This window comes from Bos indicus, chromosome X (genome assembly GCF_029378745.1).
Source record: "Bos indicus isolate NIAB-ARS_2022 breed Sahiwal x Tharparkar chromosome X, NIAB-ARS_B.indTharparkar_mat_pri_1.0, whole genome shotgun sequence".
NCBI lineage: Eukaryota > Metazoa > Chordata > Mammalia > Artiodactyla > Bovidae > Bos > Bos indicus.
In genome coordinates, this window is record NC_091789.1 from 79946653 (window position 1) to 79973479 (window position 26827).

Genomic DNA, 26827 nt, shown 5'->3' on the forward strand with positions numbered 1-26827 from the left:
AGAAGGTGTTTTTCTGCTTAACTTTTGTGGACCCCAAACATCAAAGTGATTAACATAACCAAGCTGGTGTGATTTTCAACACTTGATTTGGATATTTGGAGTATGTCAGCTATCTACCACGTGGTATAACATTGATTATTCTCAATGTTTCAATTTGATCCCTATCAACTTCAGCTGATCTACCAAATGTGGAGCATCATGGAGGAAGAAATCTCAAACAAGAAACTTCACAAACCACTTTTGATATGTTCAATCAGCCACAGAATCTTCTCCATATCTTCACAAATCTTTTTTGGTGTTTTTATCTTTTTTGAAATAATAAATCATAATATGCTGAAATGTTGCTTTTTTTCTTCCATCTTCAACATTAAAATAGCTACAAAAACTCACCAATTTCATTGTCTTATTAAATGCATACTGATATGATAGCTGTTACAATACAAGCTTACAAAATTGTTTTCAATGAAGTTAAAGGCAACTAAGCTCTTGTTCAAGCTGGTTTTAGAAAAAGCAGAGGAATCAGAGATCAAATTGCCAACATCCACTGGATCATCGAAAAAGCAAGAGAGTTCCAGAAAAACATCTATTTCTGCTTTATTGACTATGCCAAAGCCTTTGACTGTATGGATCACAATAAACTGTGGAAAATTCTGAAAGAGATGGGAATACCAGACCACCTGACCTGCCTATTGAGAAACCTATATGCAGGTCAGGAAGCAACAGTTAGAACTGGACATGGAACAACAGACTGGTTCCAAATAGGAAAAGGAGTACGTCAAGGCTGTATATTGTCACCCTGCTTATTTAACTTATATGCAGAGTACATCATGAGAAACGCTGGGCTGGAAGAAGCACAAGCTGGAATCAAGATTGCTGGGAGAAATATCGATAACTTCAGATATGCAGATGATGCCACCCTTATGGCAGAAAGTGAAGAGGAACTAAAAAAACCTCTTGATGAAAGTGAAAGACAAGAGTGAAAAAGTTGGCTTAAAGTTCAACATTCAGAAAACGAAGATCATGGCATCTGGTCCCATCACTTCACGGGAAATAGATGGGGAAACAGTGGAAACAGTGTCAGACTTTATTTTTCTGGGCTCCAAAATCACTGCAGATGGTAATTGCAGCCAGGAAATTAAAAGACGCTTACTCCTTGGAAGGAAAGCTATGACCAACCTAGATAGCATATTGAAAAGCAGAGACATTACTTTGCCAACAAAGGTCCATCTAGTCAAGGCTATGGTTTTTCCAGTAGTCATGTATGGATGTGAGAGTTGGACTGTGAAGAAAGCTGAGTGCCGAAGAATTGATGCTTTTGAACTGTGGTGTTGGAGAAGACTCTTGAGAGTCCCTTGGACTGCAAGGAGATCCAACCAGTCCATTCTAAAGGAGATCAGTCCTGGTATTCATTGGAAGGACTGATGCTAAAGCTGAAACTCCAGTACTTTGGCCACCTCATGCAAAGAGTTGACTCATTGGAAAAGACTCTGATGCTGGGAGTGATTGGGGGCAGGAGGAGAAGGGGACGACAGAGGATGAGATGGCTGGATGGCATCACTGACTCGATGGACATGAGTCTGGGTGAAGTCCGGGAGTTGGTGATGGACAGGGAGGCCTGGCATGCTGCGATTCATGGGGTCACAAAGAGTCAGACATGACTGAGCAACTGAATTCAACTGAACTGAACTGAACTGAAGCTCTACTAGAGCCATCTTACAGAAAATAAATGAGCATTTTGGCCAGCTCAATATTAAATCTATTAAAACAGAATAAATGGTTTTCTTTTAGTGCAAAATCAAATAATGTCTAGAAAGTTATTTCTTGGTAATTAAAATCAGAAAAAATTTAAATGGGAACTAAAAAGTTAACTAACACAAATTGGTATAATTTGAACTTTTTGTTACTTTAGCATAAAGTAACTTTTATATGTTTAACATGTCTTCTTAAATTATATTGTGTTTTTAAGTACCATCCTTAAATTTTGCAATTTTTAAGTTAATTTTGTATATTTTTCAAATAGTAGGAAGTTGCTAAATAACACAGGGAGCCTAGTCTGGTACTCTGTGATGACCCAGAGAGATGGAATGAGGGTAAAGAGAGAGGCGAGACAGCAGGAAAGTATACATATGTGTGTGTGTACATATATATATATATATATACACACATACATATATGTACATGCATAATTATGCTGAAGCCTGTCATGCTGCAGTCCATGGGGTCGTGAAGAGTTGGACATGACTTGGCAACTGAAAAACATATAATTATGACTGATTTGCATTGTTATATGGCAGAAATCAACACAAAAACTGTAGTTTTTCATCCATTAAAAAAGAAAAATCAAAAAAAAATGTATATTTTTACAGACAATTCTCCTACAAAAGGAAACTCTGAAGCACTTACAAATGTCAAAAAGGTAAATGGCAACCAAGATGATGCACAAGGGCACTCTGGCTCAGAAGTGAGATGCACAGTGAGTAAATTCATTCCTAGAGAATTCAGTTTCTGGTTAAAAGCAACAAATAAATCTGGGGAAACTAAATTGTTCAGCTAATCATTTGTAGTTCATTTCACTTTGGATGAATACATGCTTCTACTTCTTATCAAGGTGGGGAGTGAACATACCTGCACAATCATTTGTATGTCTGCTTATTTGTTTGTTTGTGTTTATTTGTAGTCTGGATCTCATTCATCAACATGTGAAACTGCTCCAGTCCCAAGCCCTCCTACTCAATGTGGTATACCTGTTCTAACCTGCAAGAGTCCAACCTGTGTTGTTGTTAGTTGGGAAGTACGATCTCATTTTATTAGTTTTGATGATATAAAAGCACAGTAATTGGTTTAGAAATTGCTTTTAAAGTCTATAACTCCCTAAGGGTTCAGAGTCTAGATTAGTCTGGACCATGGTTTTAGAACACACCTAAGACCTGTTGCTAGTGCTATTAGAAAGGCAAAGGCTATGGTAATCCTGCTTTCCAAATCTTATATTTTTGAAGGATAATAAATTTAGAAAACCAAAGAGACAATCAGTATGCAACCAATTGAATTTTTGAGACTAAAATAAAAGATAATAAAATTAAATCTATTTATAGTTTTTTTAAAGTTTCATTGGGAAAACTCTGGTAGTTTGTTTGCATATAACCACAGTATGACACATAAGAAATGTGACTGTGAAGTAATGAAGAATTTTTTTTTAATGTACATCCATTTGAATATTTTCCCCTTCAAACTAATCAAACTCAAAAAGAATTGGCCTAGTTATTAAGCCCCCTAAGTGTCTTTGATTTTTTTCTTCCCTTTTCCCCAAATTCTAGTAGAGAATTTTTAGCATTAACAAAAAAACCTTTAGTCTGATAATAATAAATGATTACCTATAATGAAAGAGATTGCAAAAATATAAAGAGAGAGATATGAATCACTTTACTGTACACCTTAAATGAACACATTATAAATCAACTATATTACAATAAAAAATTTTAAAAATAATAATAAGTGATTGATCTGTTCACACCCCTGTATAAAAGCCAGACAGTACTGGGCTTTGTGTTTGATCCCACTAGTATGTTGAATTATCCAATCCTTTCTCTTAATTTTATTTGAGCCATTTAACATTAATTACAGTGTTCAACATTATGTTTATTTCTGTACTTGTCTATATTTCATTCCATTTAATAGATTATAGGCTTTGACACTGAAAGGATCATATTGTTACTTTCCATAGTATTGAGTATAGTGACTCCTTATGGAAAGAGCTAAAATTTTTGTTTTTGTTGCATTTTTCAGATTCCTGCGTGTAATGTTGCTGAGATCACTGATTACAGATTAGAGTGGGGACAAACTGAAGATTCAATGCACTTGATTTACACTGGCCCTTGTCTGAGCTATGAAGTTAAAGGTCTCATTCCTGCCACTATGTATTTTTGCAGAGTTCAGGTAATCCTAACAGTTCTTCCAATGTAAGCAAAGTATTAAGCTATGTTATTCACATTCATAATATACCATTTCCAGTGGAAAGACCAGAAGGGAGTCACAGACTTCCAAATCTTAAATATTCATCATATCCAGCAACAACATTCTGGGTTCCTTTATCTTGATTTTAAAGCCTCACATGATCTGGCACCTACTTTCTCTTTTTAAATTTGTTTATTTTTTAATTGAAGGATAATTGCTTTACAGAATTTTGTTGTTTTCTTTCAAACATCAACATGATGTCACCTACTTTCTATTTCAACTTGATCTGACATTATTTTCTCTTCAGTTCTATATTTCCCAAATTTCCCTGAACTCACTTGAAATGCTTTTATAAAACACTGAATTCTGAACCTCCACTCAGACCTACTGCATCAAAATTTTTAATCCAGAAATCTACTAATCTGTATATTATAAAAGCACCCAAAGTGATAATTATCATTAATTAAGAAAAACTGCACAAATCATACCAAACAAACAAGTCTACTGCCACCCCAAGTATGTTTTGTACATTTGTTCATACTGGTTGTTTGGCTATCTTGTTCCATAAAGCCAAGCTTCTGCATGAATGCTTCCCTGGATACCTTAGGTGGAAATGATCCCTTCATCTTCTACTAGAATTAAAAAAATTATAACTTTAAGGTTTGGGGAAACAGCCTACATTTAGAATTACCTGATATGTTGTCCATATAGTGTTAAGCCATCAAATCCTAGGAACCCTAATACTGGTACCTGAGCTGCATGTTCCAAATTGCCTTTCATAACTGGAAGTTGGGGGGTTTTTTAAGTATTTTTTTTAGAAAAGAATCCTTTGTAATATTTTTGGATACCCTTATTTTTGTATTAGAAAAATGCTCTCCCAATATATATTTATTAGACAGCCACCACAATAGTTCAAAGAATAGGGGAATTTATGAACATTAAAGTTGCTTTAGTGGGTCAGACATTAATGGTGAGACATTAATTAATTTTAAAGATATTAGAGAGGTAAAAATCAATGGACTAGCTTCTAGCCAAGACAGAGTTCCCCCATAATTCCCAAGTCTTCCCTCTTACAACCAAAAAATCCTGAGCATAAAACAACAAGCAAACATGGGAAAACTCTGAATCGTGGAAAGAAAGAAAAATGTGGAAGGAAAAAAATCCTGGGGAACTCACAACTTGAATAACACAGTGGTGAGCCCTTGGACTTCCTTATCATCTCCCATATAGCCCAAAAAGGGTGTGAGAGAAGTCTCCAACTCAAAATTTCCAAAAGGGACAGACAGAACAAAAACTCCAAGAAAAGCCTGTTTCACCTCAGCCCCAGCAAAATGACTGGCAATAGGGTAGCCTAATAGAAGAAAATATTGTTCACAATACCCACTTTACTCCACCCAAACATCAAGAGAAAAATTACACATATCCCTATCCTTCCCCACCCCTGAAATTTCAACAGGCCAAGTAGGAAGCTGACTATCCAATTTACCCCAGAAGCAAGCAGCATGCTCTAATTTTTCTAGCCAAAGGTATCAGTTTTGGCAGGGCCAAGCAGGTAATTAATCTTCCATCCTCTGCCTGGCAGAAGCAGGCAGTACTCTGCTTCCATTCCCCTGCTAACTGGTGTCAGTATGGCCAAGCAGGGAGCTTCCAGTCTTCCATACCTCTCTCATGGAAGCAGGCAGCAGCTCTCTAATTCCCCTGTAAGAGTAGTGTTGGCAAGCTCAGCCTCTACCCCCACCCAGCAGCAACATACTGAACAAAGTGGTATGATTCAGGCTAGTTAGCTCTCTACTTTCCTCCTGCCTGTGTCAGTGAGACCCAGAGTGAAGCTGAACTTACATGTCCACCTACTGGCACTGAGACTGAAAGACAATATGGGAAGCAGAGCTAGTCAGCACTCAGGCCCACCTGCCTTCACCTGCTGTCAATAGGTTCCAGTGGAGAGCTCAGTCTCCATATCTTCTCACCCATTAGAGAGGGATCTAGGTGTTGAGAAAGCTATGCTATTTGGTGCCTCAGCCTCCCCATTCTCTTCCCTTGGTGTCATTAAGACCCAGCTGGTAGCTGAGTTTACACTTCCACCCTTAATAAAGAGAGGTGTTAGTCCTGCACTTCCCATCTCCATGGTATTGGCACAACCCAATGAGGAGTTGAGTTTATACCCACACTCAGAGACAGTGATGCAGTATAAATAGTTGCCCTACTTTTCCTGGAAAGAAATCAAAGGGGCCTAGACAAGAGCTGAACTTCCACCCTACCCAACTTTTGCACTATACCTCTGGAGGGATACAGTCTACTAAATTCAGTTCAATTTAATCGGTCAGTCATGTCTGACTCTTTGCAACCCCATGGACTGCAGCATGCCAGGCTTCCCTGTCCATCACCAACTCCGAGAGCCTACTCAAACTAATGTCCATTGGGTTGGTGATGCCATCCAACCATCTCATGCTCTATCATCCCCTTCTCCTCCTGCCTTCAATCTTTCCAAGCATCAGGGTCTTTTCCAATGAGTCGGTTCTTCGCATCAGATGGCCAAAGTTTTGGAGTTTCAGCTTCAACATCAGGCCTTCCAATGAATATTCAGGACTGATTTCCTTTAGGATGGACTGGTTGGATTTCCTTGCAGTCCAAGGGATCTCAAGAGTCTTATTCAACACCACAGTTCAAAAGCATCAGTTGTTCAGCACTCAGCTTTCTTTCTAGTCCAACTCTCACATCCATACATGACACTGGAAAAACCATAGCTTTTGATTAGATGAACCTTTGTTGGTAATGTTTCTGCTTTTTAATATGCTGTCTAGGTTGGTCATAGCTTTTCTTTTTTTAATTTCATGGCTGCAGTCACCATCTGTTTTTTGTTGTCTTTTTTAAACAGTCTACTAAAATATGATTAAATGAGATCCAGGTCTCATAGTATAGTATTCAAAATGTCCAGAATAAGTAATCATTTGTCATAAGAAGAACCAAGAAAATCACAACTTCAATGACAAAAAAACAACAGACTCTGTGAAGTAAGTCAGAGGTTTGAGTTATCTGAAAAGGGCTTAAGCAGCCATCAGAAAAATATTCTGACCAGTAATTATGAGTTATCCTGAAACAAATGAAAAATATTAAAAATCAAAACAAAGAAATAGAAGTTGTAGAAGAAAACCAAATGGAAATTACAGAACTTAACAATACAATAACAAAATAAAAACTTGATTGGATGGGCTTAATAGTAGAGTGGCAATGACGAAAGATATAGTCAGTGAACTTGAGGACAGATAATAGAATTTACCCACTCTGAACACCAGGAAGGATTTAGAAAAAAAAGAAAAAACTTAATGATTTCAGAGATATATGAAATAACAAAATACCTAATGTTCATATCATTAAGCCCCAGCAGGAAAGAAGAGAAAGAGTAGGAATGAAAAATTATTCAAAAAATAATAAAAAGCATTCCAATTTGGGGAAAAACATAATTCAAAATATTTTAAAAGATGGACAAATCCAAAATAATATAAACCTGAATAAACCCACACAACTAAGCCACATCTTAACTAAATTCTGGAAACAAAAAAGAAAGAAAAATATCTTAAAAGTACCCAGAGGAAAATGGTACACTACTTATAGGTGAACATCAATCCAGATGACAAAGGATACCTCATCTGAAACCATGGAGACCAGCAAGAAATGGCACAACATTTTTCAAGTAGATAGGAATTGGCAACTGCAAACTATATCCAGTAAAAAATATTCTTCAGGAATGAAAAGAAAATAAAGACATTCTCAGATGAAGGAAAACTAAGAATTTGTTGCCAGCAAAACTACCCTTAAAAATATCTACAGAAAGTACTCTAAATAAAAAGGAAAAGATAACAGAATAAGGTTTAGAACTTCAGGAAATAAATAACATTGGGATTTTGACTCAAGATGGTGACATATGAGTCCTGAGCTCACCTCCTCCCACAGGCACACCAAAACTATAGCTATACAGTAACAACTCCCTCTGAAAGAAGTCCAGGAATATTCTACCCAGCAAAGTTATCCTTCAGAACTGAAGGCAAGATTAAGAGTTTTCCATGGGAAAAAAAATTCACAGGATGGGAGAAAATATTTGTAAATCAAGGGACTGAAAAGGGATTAATCTCAAAAATATACAAACAGCTCATGCAGCTCAATATCAAAAAAGCAAACAACATAATCAAAAAATGGGCAGAAGATCTCAATAGACATTTCTCCAAAGAAGACATACAGATAGCCAACAAGCCCTTGAAAAGGTGGTCAATGTGGCTCATTCTTAGAGACATGCAAATCAAAACCACAATGAGGTATCAGCTCACACCTGTCAGAACTGCCATCGTCAAAAAGTCTACAAACAATAAATGCTGGAGAGGGTGTGAAGAAGAGGGAATCCCCCTACGCTGCTGGTGGGAATACAAACTGGTACAACCACTATGGAGAACAGTGTGGAAGTTCCTTTAAAAACTAAAAACAGAGCTACCATATGATCCAGCAATCCCATTTCTGGACATATATCCAGAGAAAACCATAATTCAAAAGGATACATGGATACCAGTGTTCACTGCAATAGCCAAGACATGGAAGCAAACTAAATGTCTGTCAACAGATGAATAAGATAAACAAAATGTGGTAGATAGATAGATATAGATATAGATAAAATGGAGTATTATTACCACTGAGTCATCAAAACAAATGAAGTAATGACATTTGTACAAACATGGATGGACCTAGAAGTTATAATACAGTAAAGTAAGTCAGACAAAGACAAATATCATATGATAACAGCTACATGTGCCATCTAAAAAAAATGATACAAATGACCTTATTTACAAGACAGAAACAGACAGACTCACAAATTCTGAAAACAAACCTATGTGTACCAAAGGGGAAAAGAAGCAGAGAAGGATAAATTAGGAGGTTGAGATTAACATATACATACTACTATATTTAAAATAGATAACCAACAAGTACCTACTATATAGCATAGGGAACTCTACTCAATATTCTGTAATAACCTATATGGATAAAGAATCTGGAAAACAATGAATATAAGTATATGCATAATTGCATCACTCTGCTGTACACCTGAAACTAACACACATTATAAATCAGTTATACTCCAATAATTTATTGTTTTTATTTTATTTTTATTTGTAGGATAATTGCTGTACAGTGTTATGTTGGTTTCTGCCACACAACAACATGAAACAGTCATAAGTACACATATATCCTCACCCTCTTGAACTTCCTTCCCAACCCCTCATCCCACTCCTCTAGGTCATCAAAGATCACCTGGCTGAGCTTCCTGTGTTACACAGCAACTTCCCACTAGTTATCTATTTTATGCATGATAACATACATGTTTCAATGATACTCTCTCAATTCATCCCACTTTCCCCCTTCCCCAAAGTGTTCACAAGTCCACTCTCTACATCTGTGTCTCTATTCCTGCCCTGCAAATATGTTCATCAGTACCACTTTCTGGATTCCATATACATGTGTTAATATACAATATTTGTTTTTCTCTTTCTGACTTACTTCACTCTGTATAACAGTCTCTAGGTTCAGGAGCCTCAATTCAACTGACTCCTTTTACGGCTAATATTTCATTCTATATATGTACCACATCTTCTTTATCTATTCATTTGTCAATAGACATATGGGTAGCTTCCATGTGCTGGCTATTGTAAATAGTGCTGCAGTGGACATTGGTGTCCATGTGTCTTTTTGAATTATGGTTTTCTCAGGGTATATGCTGAGGAGTGGGATTGCTGGGTCATATGATAGCTTTATTGCTAGTTATTTAAAGAATCTCTATACTGTTCTCCATAGTGACTATATCAATTTACATACCTACCAACAGTGCAAGAAGGTCCCCTTTTCTCCAAATCCTCTCCAGCATTTATTGTTTGTAGATTTTTTTATGAATGGCCATTCTGACTGGTGTGAGGTGATTGTAGTTTTGATTTGCATCTCTCTAAAGCTCAACATTCAGAAAACTAAAGTCATGGCATCCAGTCCCATCACCTCATGGCAAATAGATGGGGAAACAGTGGAAACAGTGGCTGACTTTATTTTGGGGGGCTCCAAAATCACTTCAGATGGTGATTGCAGCCATGAAATTAAAAGATGCTTATTCTTGGAAGGAAAGTTATGACCAACCTAGACAGCATATTAAAAAGCAGAGACATTTCTTTACCAAGAAAGGTCCATCTAGTCAAGGGTATGGTTTTTCCAGTAGTTATGTATGGATGTGAGAGTTGGACTAGAAAGAAAGCTGAGCACCAAAGAATTGATGCTTTTGAACTGTGGTGTTGGAGAAGACTTTTGAGAGTCCCTTGGACTGCAAGGAGATCCAACCAATCCATCCTAAAGAAAATCAGTCGTAGGTGTTCATTGAAAGGACTGATATTGAAGCTGAAACTCCAATATTTTGGCCACCTGATGCAAAGAGCTGACCCATTTAAAAAGACCCTGATGTTGGGAAAGATTAAAGGCAGGAGAAGAAGGGAACGACAGAGGATGAGTTGGTTGAATGGCATCACCGACTCAATAGACATGAGTCTGGGTAAACTCCAGGAGTTGGTGATGGACAGGGAGGCCTGGAGTGCTGCGGTTCATGAAGTTGCAAAGAGTTGGACACGACTGAGCGACTGAACTGAACTGAACTGAATAATGAGTGATGTTGAGCATCTTTTCACGTATTTATTGGCCATTGGTATATCTTCTCTGGAGAAATGTCTGTTTAGGTCTTCTGCCCACTTTTTGATTACATTTTGTTTTTCTGGTATTGAGCTGCATGAGCTGCTTGTATATTTTGGAGATTAATCCTTTGTCAGTTTCATTTGCTATTAATTTCTCCCATTTGAGGGTTGCCTTTTTAGCTTGTTTATAGTTTCCTTCACTGTCCAAAATCTTTTAAGTTTAATTAGCTCTCATTTCTTTATTTTTGTTTTTATTTCCATTACTCTAGGAAGTGGGTCAAAGAAGATCTTGCTGCAATTTATTTCAAAGAGTGTCTTGGTTGTTTTCCACTAAGAGTTTTAATGGCCTTACATTTAAGTCTTTAATCCACATTAAGTTTATTTTTGTGTACAGAGTTAGGAAGTGTTCTAATTTCATTCTTTTACACATAGCTCTCCAGTTTTCCAAAACTACTTATTGAAGAGGCTGTCTTTTCTTATTGTATATTCTTGCCTCCTTTGTCAAAGATAAGGTGCTCAGAGGTGTATGGGTTTATCTCTGGGTTTCTATCTTGTTCCATTGATCTATATTTCTCTTTTTGTGCCAGTACCATACTGTCTTGATTACTGTAGCTTTCAGGGAGGTGTTCCAGACAAATAAGGGCTAAATGCCTTTATCATCATAAGTTCAGCCTTATAATAAATTTTAGATTTCTTTAAGCTGAATGAAAAGACACTAATAAGTAACATGAAAACATATAAAAGTATAAATCTCACTGTTAAAAGTAAATAAACAGTTACATTAAGAATACTTTAATGTTGTAATAGTGGTGAGTCAGTCCCCTATACCAAGAAACCTATATATCTAATATGAATATTTAAAAACAAAAGTACTAAAAATAAGTATAACTATAATAATTTGTTATCAGATACATAAGATTAAAAGATGTAAAATAGGACATCAAAAACATAAGATGGGGAACAGATTAAAAATACATACCTTTAAGTATGTGTAAAAACTTAAGTTGCTATTAACCTAAAATAGACTGTTATAAGAAGTTTTACATAAGCCTTAAGGTAATCACAAAGCAAAAACATGTAATTGTCATCTAACTGCTAAGTTGTGTCCAACATTTTGGCAACCCCATGGACTGTAGCCTATCAGGCTCCTCTGTCCATGGAATTTCCCAGGCAAGAATACTGGAGTGGGTTGCCATTTCCTTTTCCAGGTGATCTTCCTGACCCAGGGATCAAACCTGAGTTTCCTGCATTGGCAGGTGGATTCGTTACCACCAGGGAAGCCCCTCAAAACAGTTACAAAATATGAAGACGAAGGAATCTAAGTATATTACTACAGAAAGTCATCAAATCACAAAGAAAAAAGCAAGAGAAGAAAGGAGCAATGGAACACGAAACAGAAAGAAAACAATTGCCAAAATAGCAGTAGTAACTCCAAAGTTATCAATAATTACAAATACATCAAATTCTCTAATCAAAAGGCATAGAGTGGGTGAAAGGGCAAAATTGCAATAACCAACTGTATGATAACTACAAGAGACAATCCAGCTTTAAGGACACATATAAACTGAAACTGAAGGTATGAAAAACAAAAATCCTTGCAAATGAAAAACAAAAGAAGCTATACTTATATCAGACAAAATAGACTGGAAAGCAAACACTACAAGAAGGGTCAAAGAAGGATATTATATAATGAAAAAGGGTCAATCCAACAAGATGATATAACATTTATAAATGTTCATGCACTCAACATAGAGCCCCTAAATATATAAAGCAATACTAACAGACCTGCCCCCTTCATGGATCACAGCCTTGTCATGGTGAAGGGGCTTGTGTAACTCAATGAAGCTATGAGCCATGCTGTGCAGGGCCACCCAAAATGGACAGGTCGTAATGAAGAGTTATGACAAAACATGGCCCACTAGAGTAGGAAATGGCAAATTACTCCAGTATTCTTGCCATGAGAACCCCATGAACAGTATGAACGGGCAAAAAGTTTTGACACCAGAAGATGAGCCCCCGGGTCAGAAGGTGTCCAATATGCTACTGGGGAAGAGTGGAGGACAATTACTAATAGCTCCAGAAAGAATGAAGCAGCTGAGGAAAAGCAGAAATGACACTCAGTTGTGGGTGTGTCTGGTAGTGAAAGTAAAATCCAGTACTGTAAAGAATAATACTGCATAGGGATCTGGAATGTTAGGTCCATGAATCAAGGTAAATTGGATATGGTCAAGCAGGAGATGATAAGAGTGAACATTAACATCTTAGGAATCAGTGAACTAAAATGGACAGGAACGGGTGAACTTAATTCAGATGACCAGTATATCTACAACTGTGGGCAAGAATCCCTTAGAAGAAATGGAGTAGCCTTCATAGTCAACAAAAGAGCCCAAAATGCAGTACTTGGGTGCAATCTCAAAAACAACAGAATGATCTTGGTTCATTTCCAAGGCAAACCATTCAACATCACGGTAATCCAAGTCTATGCCCCAACCATTGATGCTGAAGAAGCTGAAGTTGACCAACTCTATGAAGATCTACAACACCTTCTAGAACTAACATCAAAAAAAAAAGAATGCCCTTTTCATCATAGGGATTGGTAGGCAAAAGTAGGAAGTCAAGAGATACCTGGAGTAACAGGCCAAAAGTTTGGCCTTGGAGTACAAACTGAAGTAGGGCAAAGGCTAACAGAGTTTTGTCAAGAGAATGCACTGGTCATAGCAAACACCCTCTTCCAACAACGCAAGAAACGACTTTCCACGGACACCACCAGATGATCAATACCAAAATCAGATTGATTATATTTTTGCAGCTAAGGATGGAGAAGCTCTATATAGTCAGCAAAAATAAGATCTGGAGCTGACTGTGGCTCAGATCATGAACTCCTTATTGCAAGTTTAGGCTTAAATTGAAGAAAGTAGGGAAAACCACTAAGCCATTCAAGTATGACCTAAATCAAATCCCTTATGATTATATAGTGGAAATGACAAATAGATTCAAGGGATTAGAACTAGTAGACAGCATGCCTGAAGAACTATGGATGGATGTTTGTAACATTGTATAGGAGGTGGTAACCAAAACCATCCCAAAGAAAAAGAAATGCAAGATGGCAAAGTGGTTATCTGAGGAGGCTTTACAAATAGCTGAGAAAAGAAGAGTAAAAGGCAAAGGAGAAAGGGAAAGATATACCCAACTGAAAGCAGAGTTCCAGATAATGTAAAAAGATTGAAATACCAAGAATCTTCTCTAACTAGGAAGCAATTACAATAAGAAAATGGAAAAAGCTCAAATATATGTGGAGATTTAACAACATACTACTGAACAGCCAATGGGTCAAAGAAGAAATCAAAAGAGAAACCTAAAAATATCTTGAGACAAATGAAAAAGGAAATACAACATACTAAACATGTGAGATTGGGCTTCCCACATAGTGCTAGTGGTAAAGAATCTGCCTGCCAATGCAGGAGACATAAGAAATGTGAGTTTGATCCCTGGGTCAGGAAGATCCCCTGGAGGTGGGCATGTCAACCCACTCCAGTATTCTTGTCTGGAGAACCCCATGGACAGAGGAGCTTGGCAGGCTACAGTTCATAGGGTCCGAAAGAGTCAGACACTACTGAAGCAACTGAGCATGGACACAAACATATAAGATGCAACAAAAGCAGTTTGAAGAGGAAAGTTCATAGTGATTATATGGAAATAAGAAAACAGATTAATATTAACAAGCAGATGAAGGAAATAGCAAAGATCAAAGTGAAAATAAATGAATTAAACACTAAAATGTCAATAGAAGATATCAGTTACTAAGAACTGATTTTTGAAAAGATAAACAAAATAGACAAACCTTTACCTAGACTTATTAAGAAAATAAGAATGAGAATACAAATAAATAAAATTAGAAATGAAAGAGTAGACAACTGATACCACTAAACCATTATAAGAGATTAACGTGAACAATTGTACACTAAGTTAAACAACATAGAAATAATGGATACATTCTTAAAAACATACAACCTACTCAGAATGAATCATGGTGATATAGAAAATTTGAATGACCAATGATAAATAATAATTGGATCAATAATCGAATACCTCCCAACAAAGAAAGGTCCAGCACATGATGGCTTCACTGGTGAATTCTACCAAACATTTAAAGAAGAGTCAATACCAAACTTTCTTGAACTCTTCCCAAAAAATAGAAGAGGCGGGACACTTCCAAAATCCATTTTATGAGGCCAGCATTTTATAAGGCCAGCATTCCCATGATCCAAAAACCAGAGAAGAAGAAAAAATTACAGGCCAGTATGCTTGAGGAACATAGATGCAAAAATTATTAACAAAATATTAGAAAACTGAATTCAACAATATGTTAAACAAGTCATACACTATAATCAAGTAGGATATATTCCAGGAATGCAAGGATGGTTCAATGTCAGCAAATCATTCAGTGTGATAGACCACCTTAATGAAATGAAGGATAAAAATTGTATGATTCTCTCAATAGATGTAGAAAAAACATTTGATAAAATTCAACATTCATGATGGTTAAAAATTAATTCTCAGCAATTGAAGTAGAGAGAAAATATACCTCAACATAATAAAGATCAAATATGGCAAGCCCACAGTTAACATCATATACACCAGTGAAAAGCTGAAAGTTTTTCCTCTAAGATCAGGAAGAAGATAAAAGTGACCACTCTTGCCACTTCTGGTCAACATAGGATTAGAAGTCCTAGCCTGAGGAATTAGGCAAGAAAAAGAAATGACATCCAAATCATAATGGAGGAAGTAAAACTGTCTCTATTTGCAGATGACATGACATTATATATGAGCACCCTAAAGACTCCAGCAAAAAAAGAAAAAAAAATTATTCAAATTAAAAATTGAACTCAGTAAAGTTACAGCATACAAGATAAATGCACAAAAATTAGTTGCATTTCTGTACACTAATAACAATGTGTTAGGGAAACTAAGAAAACAATCCCATGAACTACTGCATCAAAAGAATAAAATACTTAGGAATAAATTTAACAGAGGTGAAGGATCTGTACACTGAAACTATAAGACACTAATGAAAAATTGACGAAGACACAAGTAAGTAGAAAGATATTCCATGCTCATAGATTGGAAGAAATAATATTAAGATGTCCATTACCCAAAGTAAGTGACAGATCCAATGCAATCCCTATTAAAATTCCATGTCATTTTTCATAGAAATACAACAAACAAATCTAAAATTTCTGTGAAACCATAAAAGACTCCAAACAGCCAAAGCAATCTTGACAAAGGAAAAAAGGTGGAGGCATACTTCGTGATTTCAAACTATATTACAAAGTTATAATAATCAAAACAGTATCATATTATAAACTTCAGCTGTAATATTAATAAGATCTGAGAAATGTAAAAGACAGTTAGAATTGGACATGAACAACAGACTGGTTCCAAATAGAAAAAGGAGTATGTCAAGGTTGTATATTGTCACCCTGCTTATTTAACTTATATGCAGAGTACATCAAGAGAAACACTGGGCTGGAAGAAGCACAAGCTGGAATCAAGATTGTCGGGAGAAATATCAATAACTTCAGATATGCAGATGACACCATCCTTATGGCAGAAAGTGAAGAGGAACTAAAAAGACTCTTGATGAAAATGAAAGAGGAGAGTGAAAAAGTTGGCTTAAAGCTCAACATTCAGAAAACTAAGATTATGGCATCTGGTCCCATCACTTCATGGCAAATAGACAGGGAAACAGTGGAAACAGTGGCTGGCTTTATTTTGGGGGGCTCCAAAATCACTGCAGATGGTGATTGCAGCCATGAAATTAAAAGATGCTTACTCCTTGGAAGGAAAGTTATGACCAACCTAGACAGCATATTAAAAAGCAGAGACATTTCTTTACCAACAAAGGTCCGTCTAGTCAAGGCTATGGTTTTTCCAGTAGTTATGTATGAATGTGAGAGTTGGACTAGAAAGAAAGCTGAGCACCAAAGAATTGATGCTTTTGAACTGTGGTGTTGGAGAAGACTCTTGAGAATCCCTTGGACTGCAAGGAGATCCAACTAGTCCATCCTAAAGGAAATCAGTCCTGGGTGTTCATTGAAAGGACTGATGTTGAAGCTGAAACTCCAATATTTTGGCCACCTGATGCGAAGAGCTGACTCACCTGAAAAGACCCTGATGTTGGGAAAGATTGAAAGCAGGAGGAGAAGGGGACGACAGAGGATGAGATGGTTGGATGGCATCACCGACTCAATGGACATGAGTTTGGCTAAACTCCGGGAGTTGGTGATGGACAGGGAGGCCTGACATGCTACGGTTCATGGGGTCGCAAAGAGTCAGACATGACTGAGCGACTGAACTGATTCTGACTGAATTGAACTGAATGTAAAAGAAAATGACTATATTTGATAACACTATCATATAATTGAAATTCGCCAAAAGAGTATAATTTAAATGTCCTTTCCAGAAAAGAAGAAAAAAGTGTGAGGTGGCAGGTGTAGGAATCCTCTCATAATGTATATTTATATCAAATCACCATAACATACCATCTAAATACTGTAATAATTTTATTCGTCATTTATATCTCAATAAACCTGAAAAGTAAAATTGTAATGGGTTAAAAACAGGGATAAATATAGTAGAATACCCTTCCTCTCATAGGTTCTTAAAATATATTTGATGTTTGAAGCAAAAATTATAACACCATCTGTTGTGGTGCTCAATAAACAAGGAGGAAATACTTGAGAAAATCATATTTTTTTAATGAGGAAGGTAGAGGTACCTAAGTTGAAGTAATGTTTCTGGGCCTCACTCAAAGTGGTAAAACATTAATACCCACAGACTTTAATAACTTACATATGTACATTTTAATACCTGGGAAACTACTAAGAAAACTTTATAGAGTAACATACACAAAAATAGTGTAAATAAGTGAAATCAAATTAGTTTTCCAAAAAGTATTCAAGTTATCCCATACAAAGGTAAGACATTAGCCAAGGAACTTGTGACTTGAACTCCAGAAATGCTCAGGGAGGAGGGAAGTGGTCTGCTAACCAGGCTTCAGTTTCACAGTTCCATATCCCCACTCCTTGCCATTAAAAAATCTGCTGGCCTCACAGTGAGCTGTGACACACACTGTCACACAGTGACATAGGGGGAGGTGTCCCTTGAGGAATTAGGTCATCACCTGCCAAGTAAGAAATAGAGGAAAGAGAAACAGAAGTAACAAACAGGAAAATTAAAGGCAGACTTAAGCTCTAGCATACTAATTATTAACTTTAATATAAAACAGCCTAATTATAATTATTAAAAGCAGAAATGGCATAATGACTCAAAAAAATCACAGGCCAATATTCTGTCTATAAGAAACTTACTTCAAATACAATAACATAAGAAAGTTGGAAGCAAAAGGGAAAAAGATATATCATGTAAACATTAATAAAACAAAAAAGCAGGCGTGATTACATGTATATAGATAATGAAGACTTCAAAACAAAGGAATTACTGGAGACCAAAAGATACATTAGTAATGCTAAAAGGATCAATGCACCAAAGCACATAAGCATCCTAAACGTGTATGTATCGAGCAACAGAGCCTTAAAATATATGAAGCACAAAGTGATAACCAGAAAGGAGAAATTAGGCAAATACACACTTACAATAGGGAACTTCAACACCCCTCTCAGCAACTGATAAAACTACTAAGTAGAAAATGACCAAGGATAGTGAACAACTGAACAACACAATCAACCAACAGGATCTAATAGACATATTTAGCACACCACCCAACATCAGATTACATACTCTTTTCAAGTATCCATAGCACATTCCCCAAAATAGGCCATATCCTGAGCCATAACAATGTAAAATAATTGAAATCATACAAAGTGTGTGTTCTGACAATAATGAAATCAAACTAGAACTCAGCAACAGAAAAATAACAGGAATGTCACTGAAAACAGGCAGAAGTTAAACAATACACTTCTAAATAATCCATTTACCAAAGAGGAAATATCAGAATAAAAAATTTAATACATAGAATTGAATGAAAGTGAAAATACAGCATACCAAAATAGGTGGGATGCACCTAAAGCAGTGCCAACAGAGAAATTTATAACATTATACACTTATCTTGCAAAAGAAAAAAAGAGACTCAAATCAGTAATCTAAATTCCTACCTTAATTAGTAGACAGAAGAGTAAAATGAACCAAAAGCAAGCAGAAGGAAGGAAACGATCAGAAGTCAATGAAATAAAAAACAGGAGAACAATAGAGAAAAGTCAGTGAAACAAAAAGTTGGTTTTTGAAAAAAAAATCAATAAAATTGATAAACCACTTGCAAGACAAAGATAAAAAGAACAGATACAAATCACTAAAAGAACAAAACATCGGATATCACTACAGATTTGTCAGTCATTAAAAGCATAATTAGGGATGACTGAGCAACTTTACACTCATAAGTGCAACAACACAGAAAAAATGGACCAATTTCTTGAAAACCACAATCTGCTAAAACTGAGCCAAGATGAAATGGACCATGTGAATACCCCTATAGGTTGTCATCAAAGAAATATTCATAAATAAAGAGGCCCTGGAAAAGAAATCTGCAGGCCCAGATGGTTCCACTGGAGAATTCCACAAAGCATGTAAAGAAAAATTAACATTAATTTTAAATCTCTTACAGAAAATGGAAAATGAGAGAGCTCCCACTTCATTTTATGAGGACAGTATTACCCCAAAACCAAAATCAAAGATAATACAAAAAAAAAAAAAAGAAAGAAATCTGCAAATAGATTATTAATAGATTGTTAATTTATAAACACATTTTTTAGAAAAAAACCTTTAACAAAATGTTGGCATTTCAAATCTGACATTGTATAAAAGGAATTATATACCTTGACCAAGTGGAATTTATGCCAGGTATGCAAGCCTGGTTCAAAATTGGTAAATCAACCGACGTGATGTACTATACAAACAAGTTGAAGAAGAAAAAATCATATGATCACATCAATTGACCAAAAATATGTTTGACAAAATCCAACAACCATTCATGCTTTTTTTAAATCTCAAAATTAGGAATGGATGGGGGCTTCCTCAACTTGATAAAGGCCATCTACAAAAAACCTATAACTAACATCATATTTAATGGTGAAAGGTGATTCCCCCAAGACTAAGAACAAGACAAAGATAATCTCACCACTCTTACTCAACATAAAACCAGGAATTTTCAGACACTGAAATAAGGTGAGTAAAGAAAATAAAAGGCATATATGCTATAAAGGAATAAATAAAACCATCACATTCTGCAAATAACATGTTTATCTACACAGACCATACCAAGGAAAGTACCAAAAAAAAACTCATAGAACCAATACGTGAAGTAAGCAACATCCTCATGACACAAGATCAACACCTCCAAATCAATCACATTTCTATATACTAACAACAAATATGTAAAAACAGACATTTAAAGCACAATAACATTTACAATAACTCTAGAGAAAATGAAACATGTAGGTATAATTCCAACAAAACATGTACTGTACATATGTGCTGAACTTTACAAAATGCTGATTAATCAAAGACCCAAAGAACTAGAGAGACATATTGTGATAAAAAATTGGAATACATGACATTGTAACGATGTTTAATGTTTAATTTCCCCAAAATGATTTATAAGTTTAATATAAATCCTATCAAAATCTAAGCAAAATTACTGATAGATACATACAATCTCATTCTAAAATTTATGTGGAAATTCACAGCATCTAAAATAGATCACTCAATCTTGAAAAACAAAACTAAGGTGGAAGAAACCACTCTATCTAATGTTAAAAACTTACTGTGGATATAGTAATAAAGACAGTGTAGTATTAGTGAAGGGACAGACACATAAGTCAATGGAACAGAATAGAGAACCGAGAAATCAACCTACACAAATATGCCCAACTGATTCTTGGCAAGATGTGAATAAGTTAAGGATGCCCTTTTCAAAAAATTATGAATATATAGCCAAAAAACAAAAATCTCTCACCTTATATTTGTAAAAACTAACTCAAAATGGACCATAGAAAACTGAAAATTAAAACATAAAACTTTTAGAAAAAATTACAGGAGGATATCTTTAGGATTTCCTGAAGCTAGGAAAAGAGTTCTCAAACTTGGTATCAAAAGCACAAACCATAAAATGAAAATTTGATAAATTTGAGCTCCTTAAGCTTAAAAACTTACTCTGCATAATCCCCTGTGGAGAAGATAATAAAGCTATGCTACAGGCTCGGAGAGAATCTTTACAAAACACATATCCGACAAAGGAGTAATATCTAGAATATATAAAGAACTCTCAAACCTCAACAGTTTTAAACCCAAACAACCTAGTTAGAAAATATAGTTCACAGAAAAGAACATACAGATGGTAAATAAGCACATGAAAAGATTTTCAACATCATTAGCCATTAGAGAAATGCATGATGAGATATCATGACCCACCTATCAGAATGGCTAAAATAAAAAATAGTAAAATAAATAAATAAAAATAATGATAACACCAAATGCTGGCAAAGACATGGAGAAACTGAATTACTCATACATTTCTGATGGGAATTACATCCACTCTGTAAAAGAGTAAGGCAGTTTCTTACAAAACTAAACATACACTTAACTATATTGCAACATTCTTGGGCACTTAGACAAATAAAAATATATATCCACAACAAAAACCTGTACATGGATGTTCATAGAACTTTTATTTGTAAGGACAAAAAATTAGAAACAGATCAGATGTCCTTCAACAAGTAAATGATTAAAGTAACTGTACTACATCCATACCATGGCTAACTATTTGAAAATAAAAGGAATCAAACTATTGATGCACACAACAGCTTTTATGGATCACAGAATTATGCTGACTAAAAAATACCTATCTGAAAAATTCACATACTGCTTTATTCTGTTTACATTTTTGTAAATAATGTTTTTGAAAAAACACAATTATATTTATGAAGAACAAATTACTGGTTGTTAAGGTTTAGAAAAAAGGGGGAGGGAGAAAAGATCATTGAGGCTATAAAAGGGTAAATTGTGATGGAGCTTCTATCTTAACTGGGTTGAGGATTACATGAAGCTACACATGTGATAAAATGTCATAGAAATAAATATACACACAAATAAGCACATGTAAAATTGGTGAAATCTGAGTAACATTGATGGAATGTATTAATGTTAATTTCCTGATTATAATATTGTACTATAGTTATGCAAAATATTACCTTTGGGGAAAGTGGCTGAAGGATACACTAGAATCTACAATGATCTCAAAATAAAAAATTTTACAAAGTCGATGAAACTTGAATAGATGTGGATTTTGGGCTACCACCAACAGAGATAGAAACTACAAGTTAAAGAAAAGGAAGAAAGTTTGATGACACCGCCCTTATGGCAGAAAGTGAAGAGGAACTAAAAAGACTCTTGATGAAAGTGAAAGAGGAGAGTGAAAAAGTTGGCTTAAAGCTCAACATTCATAAAACGAAGATCATGGCATCTGGTCCCATCACTTAATGGGAAATAGATGGGGAAACAGTGGAAACAGTGTCAGACTTTATTTTTCTGGGCTCCAAAATCACTGCAGATGGTGACTGCAGCCATGAAATTAAAAGACGCTTACTCCTTGGAAGGAGGGTTATGACCAACCTACAAAGCATATTCAAAAGCAGAGACATTACTTTGCCAACAAAGGTCCATCTAGTCAAGGCTATGGTTTTTCCAGTGGTCATGTATGGATGTGAGAGTTGGACTGTGAAGAAGGCTGAGCGTCAAAGAATTGATGCTTTTGAACTGTGGTGTTGGAGAAGACTCTTGAGAGTCCCTTGGACTGCAAGGAGATCCAACCAGTCCACTCTGAAGGAGATCAGCCCTGGGATTTCTTTGGAAGGGATGATGCTAAAGCTGAAACTCCAGTACTTTGGCCACCTCATGCGAAGAGTTGATTCATTGGAAAAGACTCTGATGCTGGGAGGGATTGGGGGCAAGGAGGAGAAGGGGACGACAGAGGATGAGATCGCTGGATGGCATCACCAACTCGATGGACGTGAGTTTGAGTGAACTCCAGGAGTTAGTGATGGACAGGGAGGCCTGGCATGCTGCAATTCATGGATCACAGAGAGTCGGACACGACTGAGCGACTGAACTGAACTGAACTTGACGGGATAAATGAGTTTGGTTTGGGTATATTTTTCCTGAACTGTCCGTATTAGCTCTCTTCATTTACCTTCCCAGTTTTAGACTCTTCACTTTCTTAAATATGCAACCTACAGATTTCCGTGTATATGTCAGCATCTTAGAACCATATTGTTTCATATTGCAATATATAAATGTATAAAATCAATGTTACACATCTTAAACTTACACAATGTTATGTGTCAATTATATCTAAAATTTTTATTCCATATTATTAGAATTGGAGTTTAAGAAAGTTTATTTTGTGAATTTGTATATACAAAGAAATGAGAAAACTAATCACATGTGACTCCCATTCCCAATGTTCTCTCTGCTTCCTCTTAAGAGAGATCCATAAAAATTGTAAAGAAGGGCAAGAGGGCATGCATTCTTGCAAATGTGATGTCACTCAGGCAAGGCCTGGTTTCTTGGGTATGAAAAGATCTCACATGTGAAAATAAAGCCACAAGCAAAATCCAAACCACATACACACACAAAAAAACAAAATTTGTTTCTATGCAACAAAATGGTTTATGTACAAAAGCAAAGTAATAATGAATCTCTAACAGAATATACTTTTTCAGGCTGTAAATATAGTTGGAGTTGGAATGTTTGGAGAAACTGGCATAGTAACCACACCAGCAACTGTACCGGCAGTAGTAACAGTGTTACAAGAATTTGAAAACAAAGTTCCTGCCAAATTGGCATCATCTTGCATCGCTATTCAGTGGGAGGAACCAGATTGCCATGGTTCTGCAATCACCGGCTATAACATTGAATATGGAGACAGAAAAATTTTGACTGTTAATAGAGTAACAGAATGTCTTCTGGAAAATCTACAGCCTGATACCACATACAGGTAAGTTGCTTATATCTTACTTGCTACTGCTAAGTCACTTCAGTCGTATTCGACTCTGTGTGACCCCATAGACGGCAGCCCACCAGGCTCCTCCATCCCTGGGATTCTCCAGGCAAGAACACTGGAGTGGGTTGCCATTTCCTTCTCCAATGCATGAAAGTGAAAAGTGAAAGTGAAGTTGCTCAGTCTTGTCTGACTCGTAGCGATCCCATGAACTGCAGCCTACCAGGCTCCTCCATCCATGGGATTTTCCAGGCAAGAGTACTGGAGTGGGGTGCCACTGCCTTCTCCGTATATCTTACTTAGGTAGATGGAAAGCTTTTTGAGACTTTTGAGCAGTTTTACATTTGTAGGTTTATACAATCTACATAGCATTTTCTTTGAAACAGATTTCTATTGTTTTAGAAAAATTGGGCATTACTAAGAGTCAGTTTCTCCTCCTCATTAAGAATTGTCAATACTGACTGTGCAAATTCAAGATTTTTGTTTCAGAAATTTGTCTCTAACAATTAGTATAATATAATAGTTAATATCCTACATAGAGTTACTAGGGGGTTAACTTAAATGTAGCAATGTATTTTCTTTTCTAAATCTAAATTAATACAGTTTATTTTTTTTTCTCACAACTAGAATCAGAATTCAAGCTATCAATCATTATGGACTAAGCCCTTTCAGCCAATCAATAAGAACCAAAACCAAGCCACTGCCACCTGAGCCTCCACGACTTGACTGTGTGGTCTATGGGCACCAGAGCCTCAAACTGAAATGGGGTAACTCTTCAAGCAAAAGATTACTTTCTAACCTTACAAGCTATAATTTATTAATGGGAGATCGATCTGACAGGTAAACTATTTTTTACTATTTAGCATGTATCATAATAAAAATATTTTAAATTTTCCTATTTTAATTCATAATCCAAAGTGGTTTCAATGAACTAATAAAGTTTAAAGCATCCCATTAACATGCTAGCAATACTTTCTTAAATTCTTACTGATAATTCAGCTCTCTATTTTTGCCTCTTTCAAAACATTTCTTCCCTTATACAACAGATATCAATACTATGGAATATAGAGTTACCAAAGAAATATGAAAGCCTGCACCTTCACATTGTGATATTTACAATTTGATTTTTTTTTCTTTAGTGTTTTACCTTTATGGCTTCAAGATTATTTATTTAGGGCTTATTGTAATTTTAAAAACAGTTTTAAGTCAGTCATATAGAGTTATTTGTACCTGTGGGCCAGTTGATTAATAATATTGCTTCCTTTCATCTCGATTCCCATTTCCAGATTTTCTATTATTTATCATGGACCTTGTCAAAGTCACAAGGTACAAAGATTGAGTGAACATACACAATATAAATTTAAAATCCAAGCATGTAATGAAGCTGGTGAGGGGCCACTGTCTGGTATCTATACTTTCACTACAACCAAAACCCCACCAGCCACACTTAAAGGTAAGTATTATAAGCCATGATAATGAAGACTATGTTAATTTGAGTTCCAGTAGCTCATATATAAAATTTCACAGTAAGGTTTATTTTAAATATTCAAAAATAGAACACCAAAATTATTTAATTATGGATTAAAAGGGCAAGATAAAATTTAATGATGTCCCAGAATCATGATTTTTTATGTTTTAATTTTATTGGAGTATAGTTGATTTTTAAAATGTTGTGTTAGTTTCAGGTGTAAAGCAAAGTGATTCAGCTATACATACATATATATATATATATATATATACACGCATATATATATATATCCACTCATATATATAGTGGATATATATATCCACTATACATATATCCACTCTTTTTTTAGATTCTTTTCTCATATAGGTTATGCCAGAAAACTGAGTAGAGTTCCCTGTGCTATTCAGCAGATCCTTTTTGGGTATCTATCTTATATTTAGTAGTGTGTGTGTATTCATCGCAAGTTCCTGATTTATCCCTTCCCCCCATGTTTTCCCTTTGGTAGCCATAAGCCTGCTTTCCATATCTGTAAGTCTGTTTCTGTTTTTGAAATAAATTCATTTGTCTTTTATAGATTAAATTGCACATATGAGTGATATTATAGAATATTTGTCTTTCTCTTTCTGACTTAACTTCACCTAGCATGACAGTCTCTAGGTCCATTCATGTTGCTGCAAATGGCATTATTTTATTCTTTTTATGACTGAATGAGCTTCCTTGGTGGCTCAGTGTCAAAGAACACACCTGCCAGTGCAGGAGATGCAGGTTCAATCCCTGGGTCAGGAAGATCCTGTGGCGAAGGAAGAGAAGGAAATGGCAACCCACTCCAGTATTCTTGCCTGGGAAATTCCATGGACACAAAAGCCTGGCAGGCCACACTCCATGGGGTCACAAAAGAGTTGGACACAACTCTTAGTGACTAAACAACAACAAACAATACTCCACTGTATATATGTACTACATCTTTATCCATTCCTCTGTCGATGGCCTTTTATGTTGCTTCCATGCCCTGGCTACTGTAAATAGCACTGATATGAATATTGGGGTGCATGTATCTTTTCAAATTATGGTTTCCTCCAGATATATGCCCAGGAGTGGGATTTCTGGAACATATGGTAGCTGTATTTTTAGTTTTTAAAGGAACCTCCATACTGTTCTCCATAGTGGATGTACCAATTTACATCCCCACCAACAGTGTAGGAGGGTTCCCTTTTCTCCACACTCTCTCCAACATTTGTTTGTACACTTTTTGATGATGGCCATTCTGACTGATGTGACATGATACTTCATTGTAATTTTGATTTGTATTTCTCTAACAAATAGTGATGTTGAACATCTTTTCATGTGCTTTTTGATCATCTGTATGTCCTCTTTAGAGAAATGTGTATTTAGATATTCTGCCCATTTTTTTTTATTGGGTTGTTTTTTTGGAAATTGAGCTGCATGAGCTGCTCGTATATTTTGGAGAATAATTCCTTGTTGGATGCTTTGTTTGCAAATATTTTCTCCCATTCTGTGGGTAGTCTTTTCATATTGTTTATGGTTTCCTTTGCTATGCAAAATCTTTTGAGTTTAATGAGGTCCCATTTGCTTATTTTTGATTCTCATTATTATAGGAGATGGATTGAA

The 26827-nt window shown here is 35.8% G+C and overlaps 1 protein-coding gene across 1 annotated transcript in view; it reads left to right on the forward strand.

Moving 5' to 3' along the window:
• The window catches only part of LOC109554851 (fibronectin type III domain containing protein 3C1-like), a 65448-nt gene that overhangs the window by 24990 nt on the left and 13631 nt on the right, over positions 1–26827 (forward strand). The window contains exons 19-24 of the mRNA XM_070785055.1: positions 2367–2473; positions 2678–2791; positions 3784–3933; positions 23453–23727; positions 24358–24570; positions 25017–25183. Of these exons, the coding sequence (XP_070641156.1) occupies positions 2367–2473; positions 2678–2791; positions 3784–3933; positions 23453–23727; positions 24358–24570; positions 25017–25183 (1026 nt within the window). The remainder of the gene's footprint in view (positions 1–2366; positions 2474–2677; positions 2792–3783; positions 3934–23452; positions 23728–24357; positions 24571–25016; positions 25184–26827) is intronic.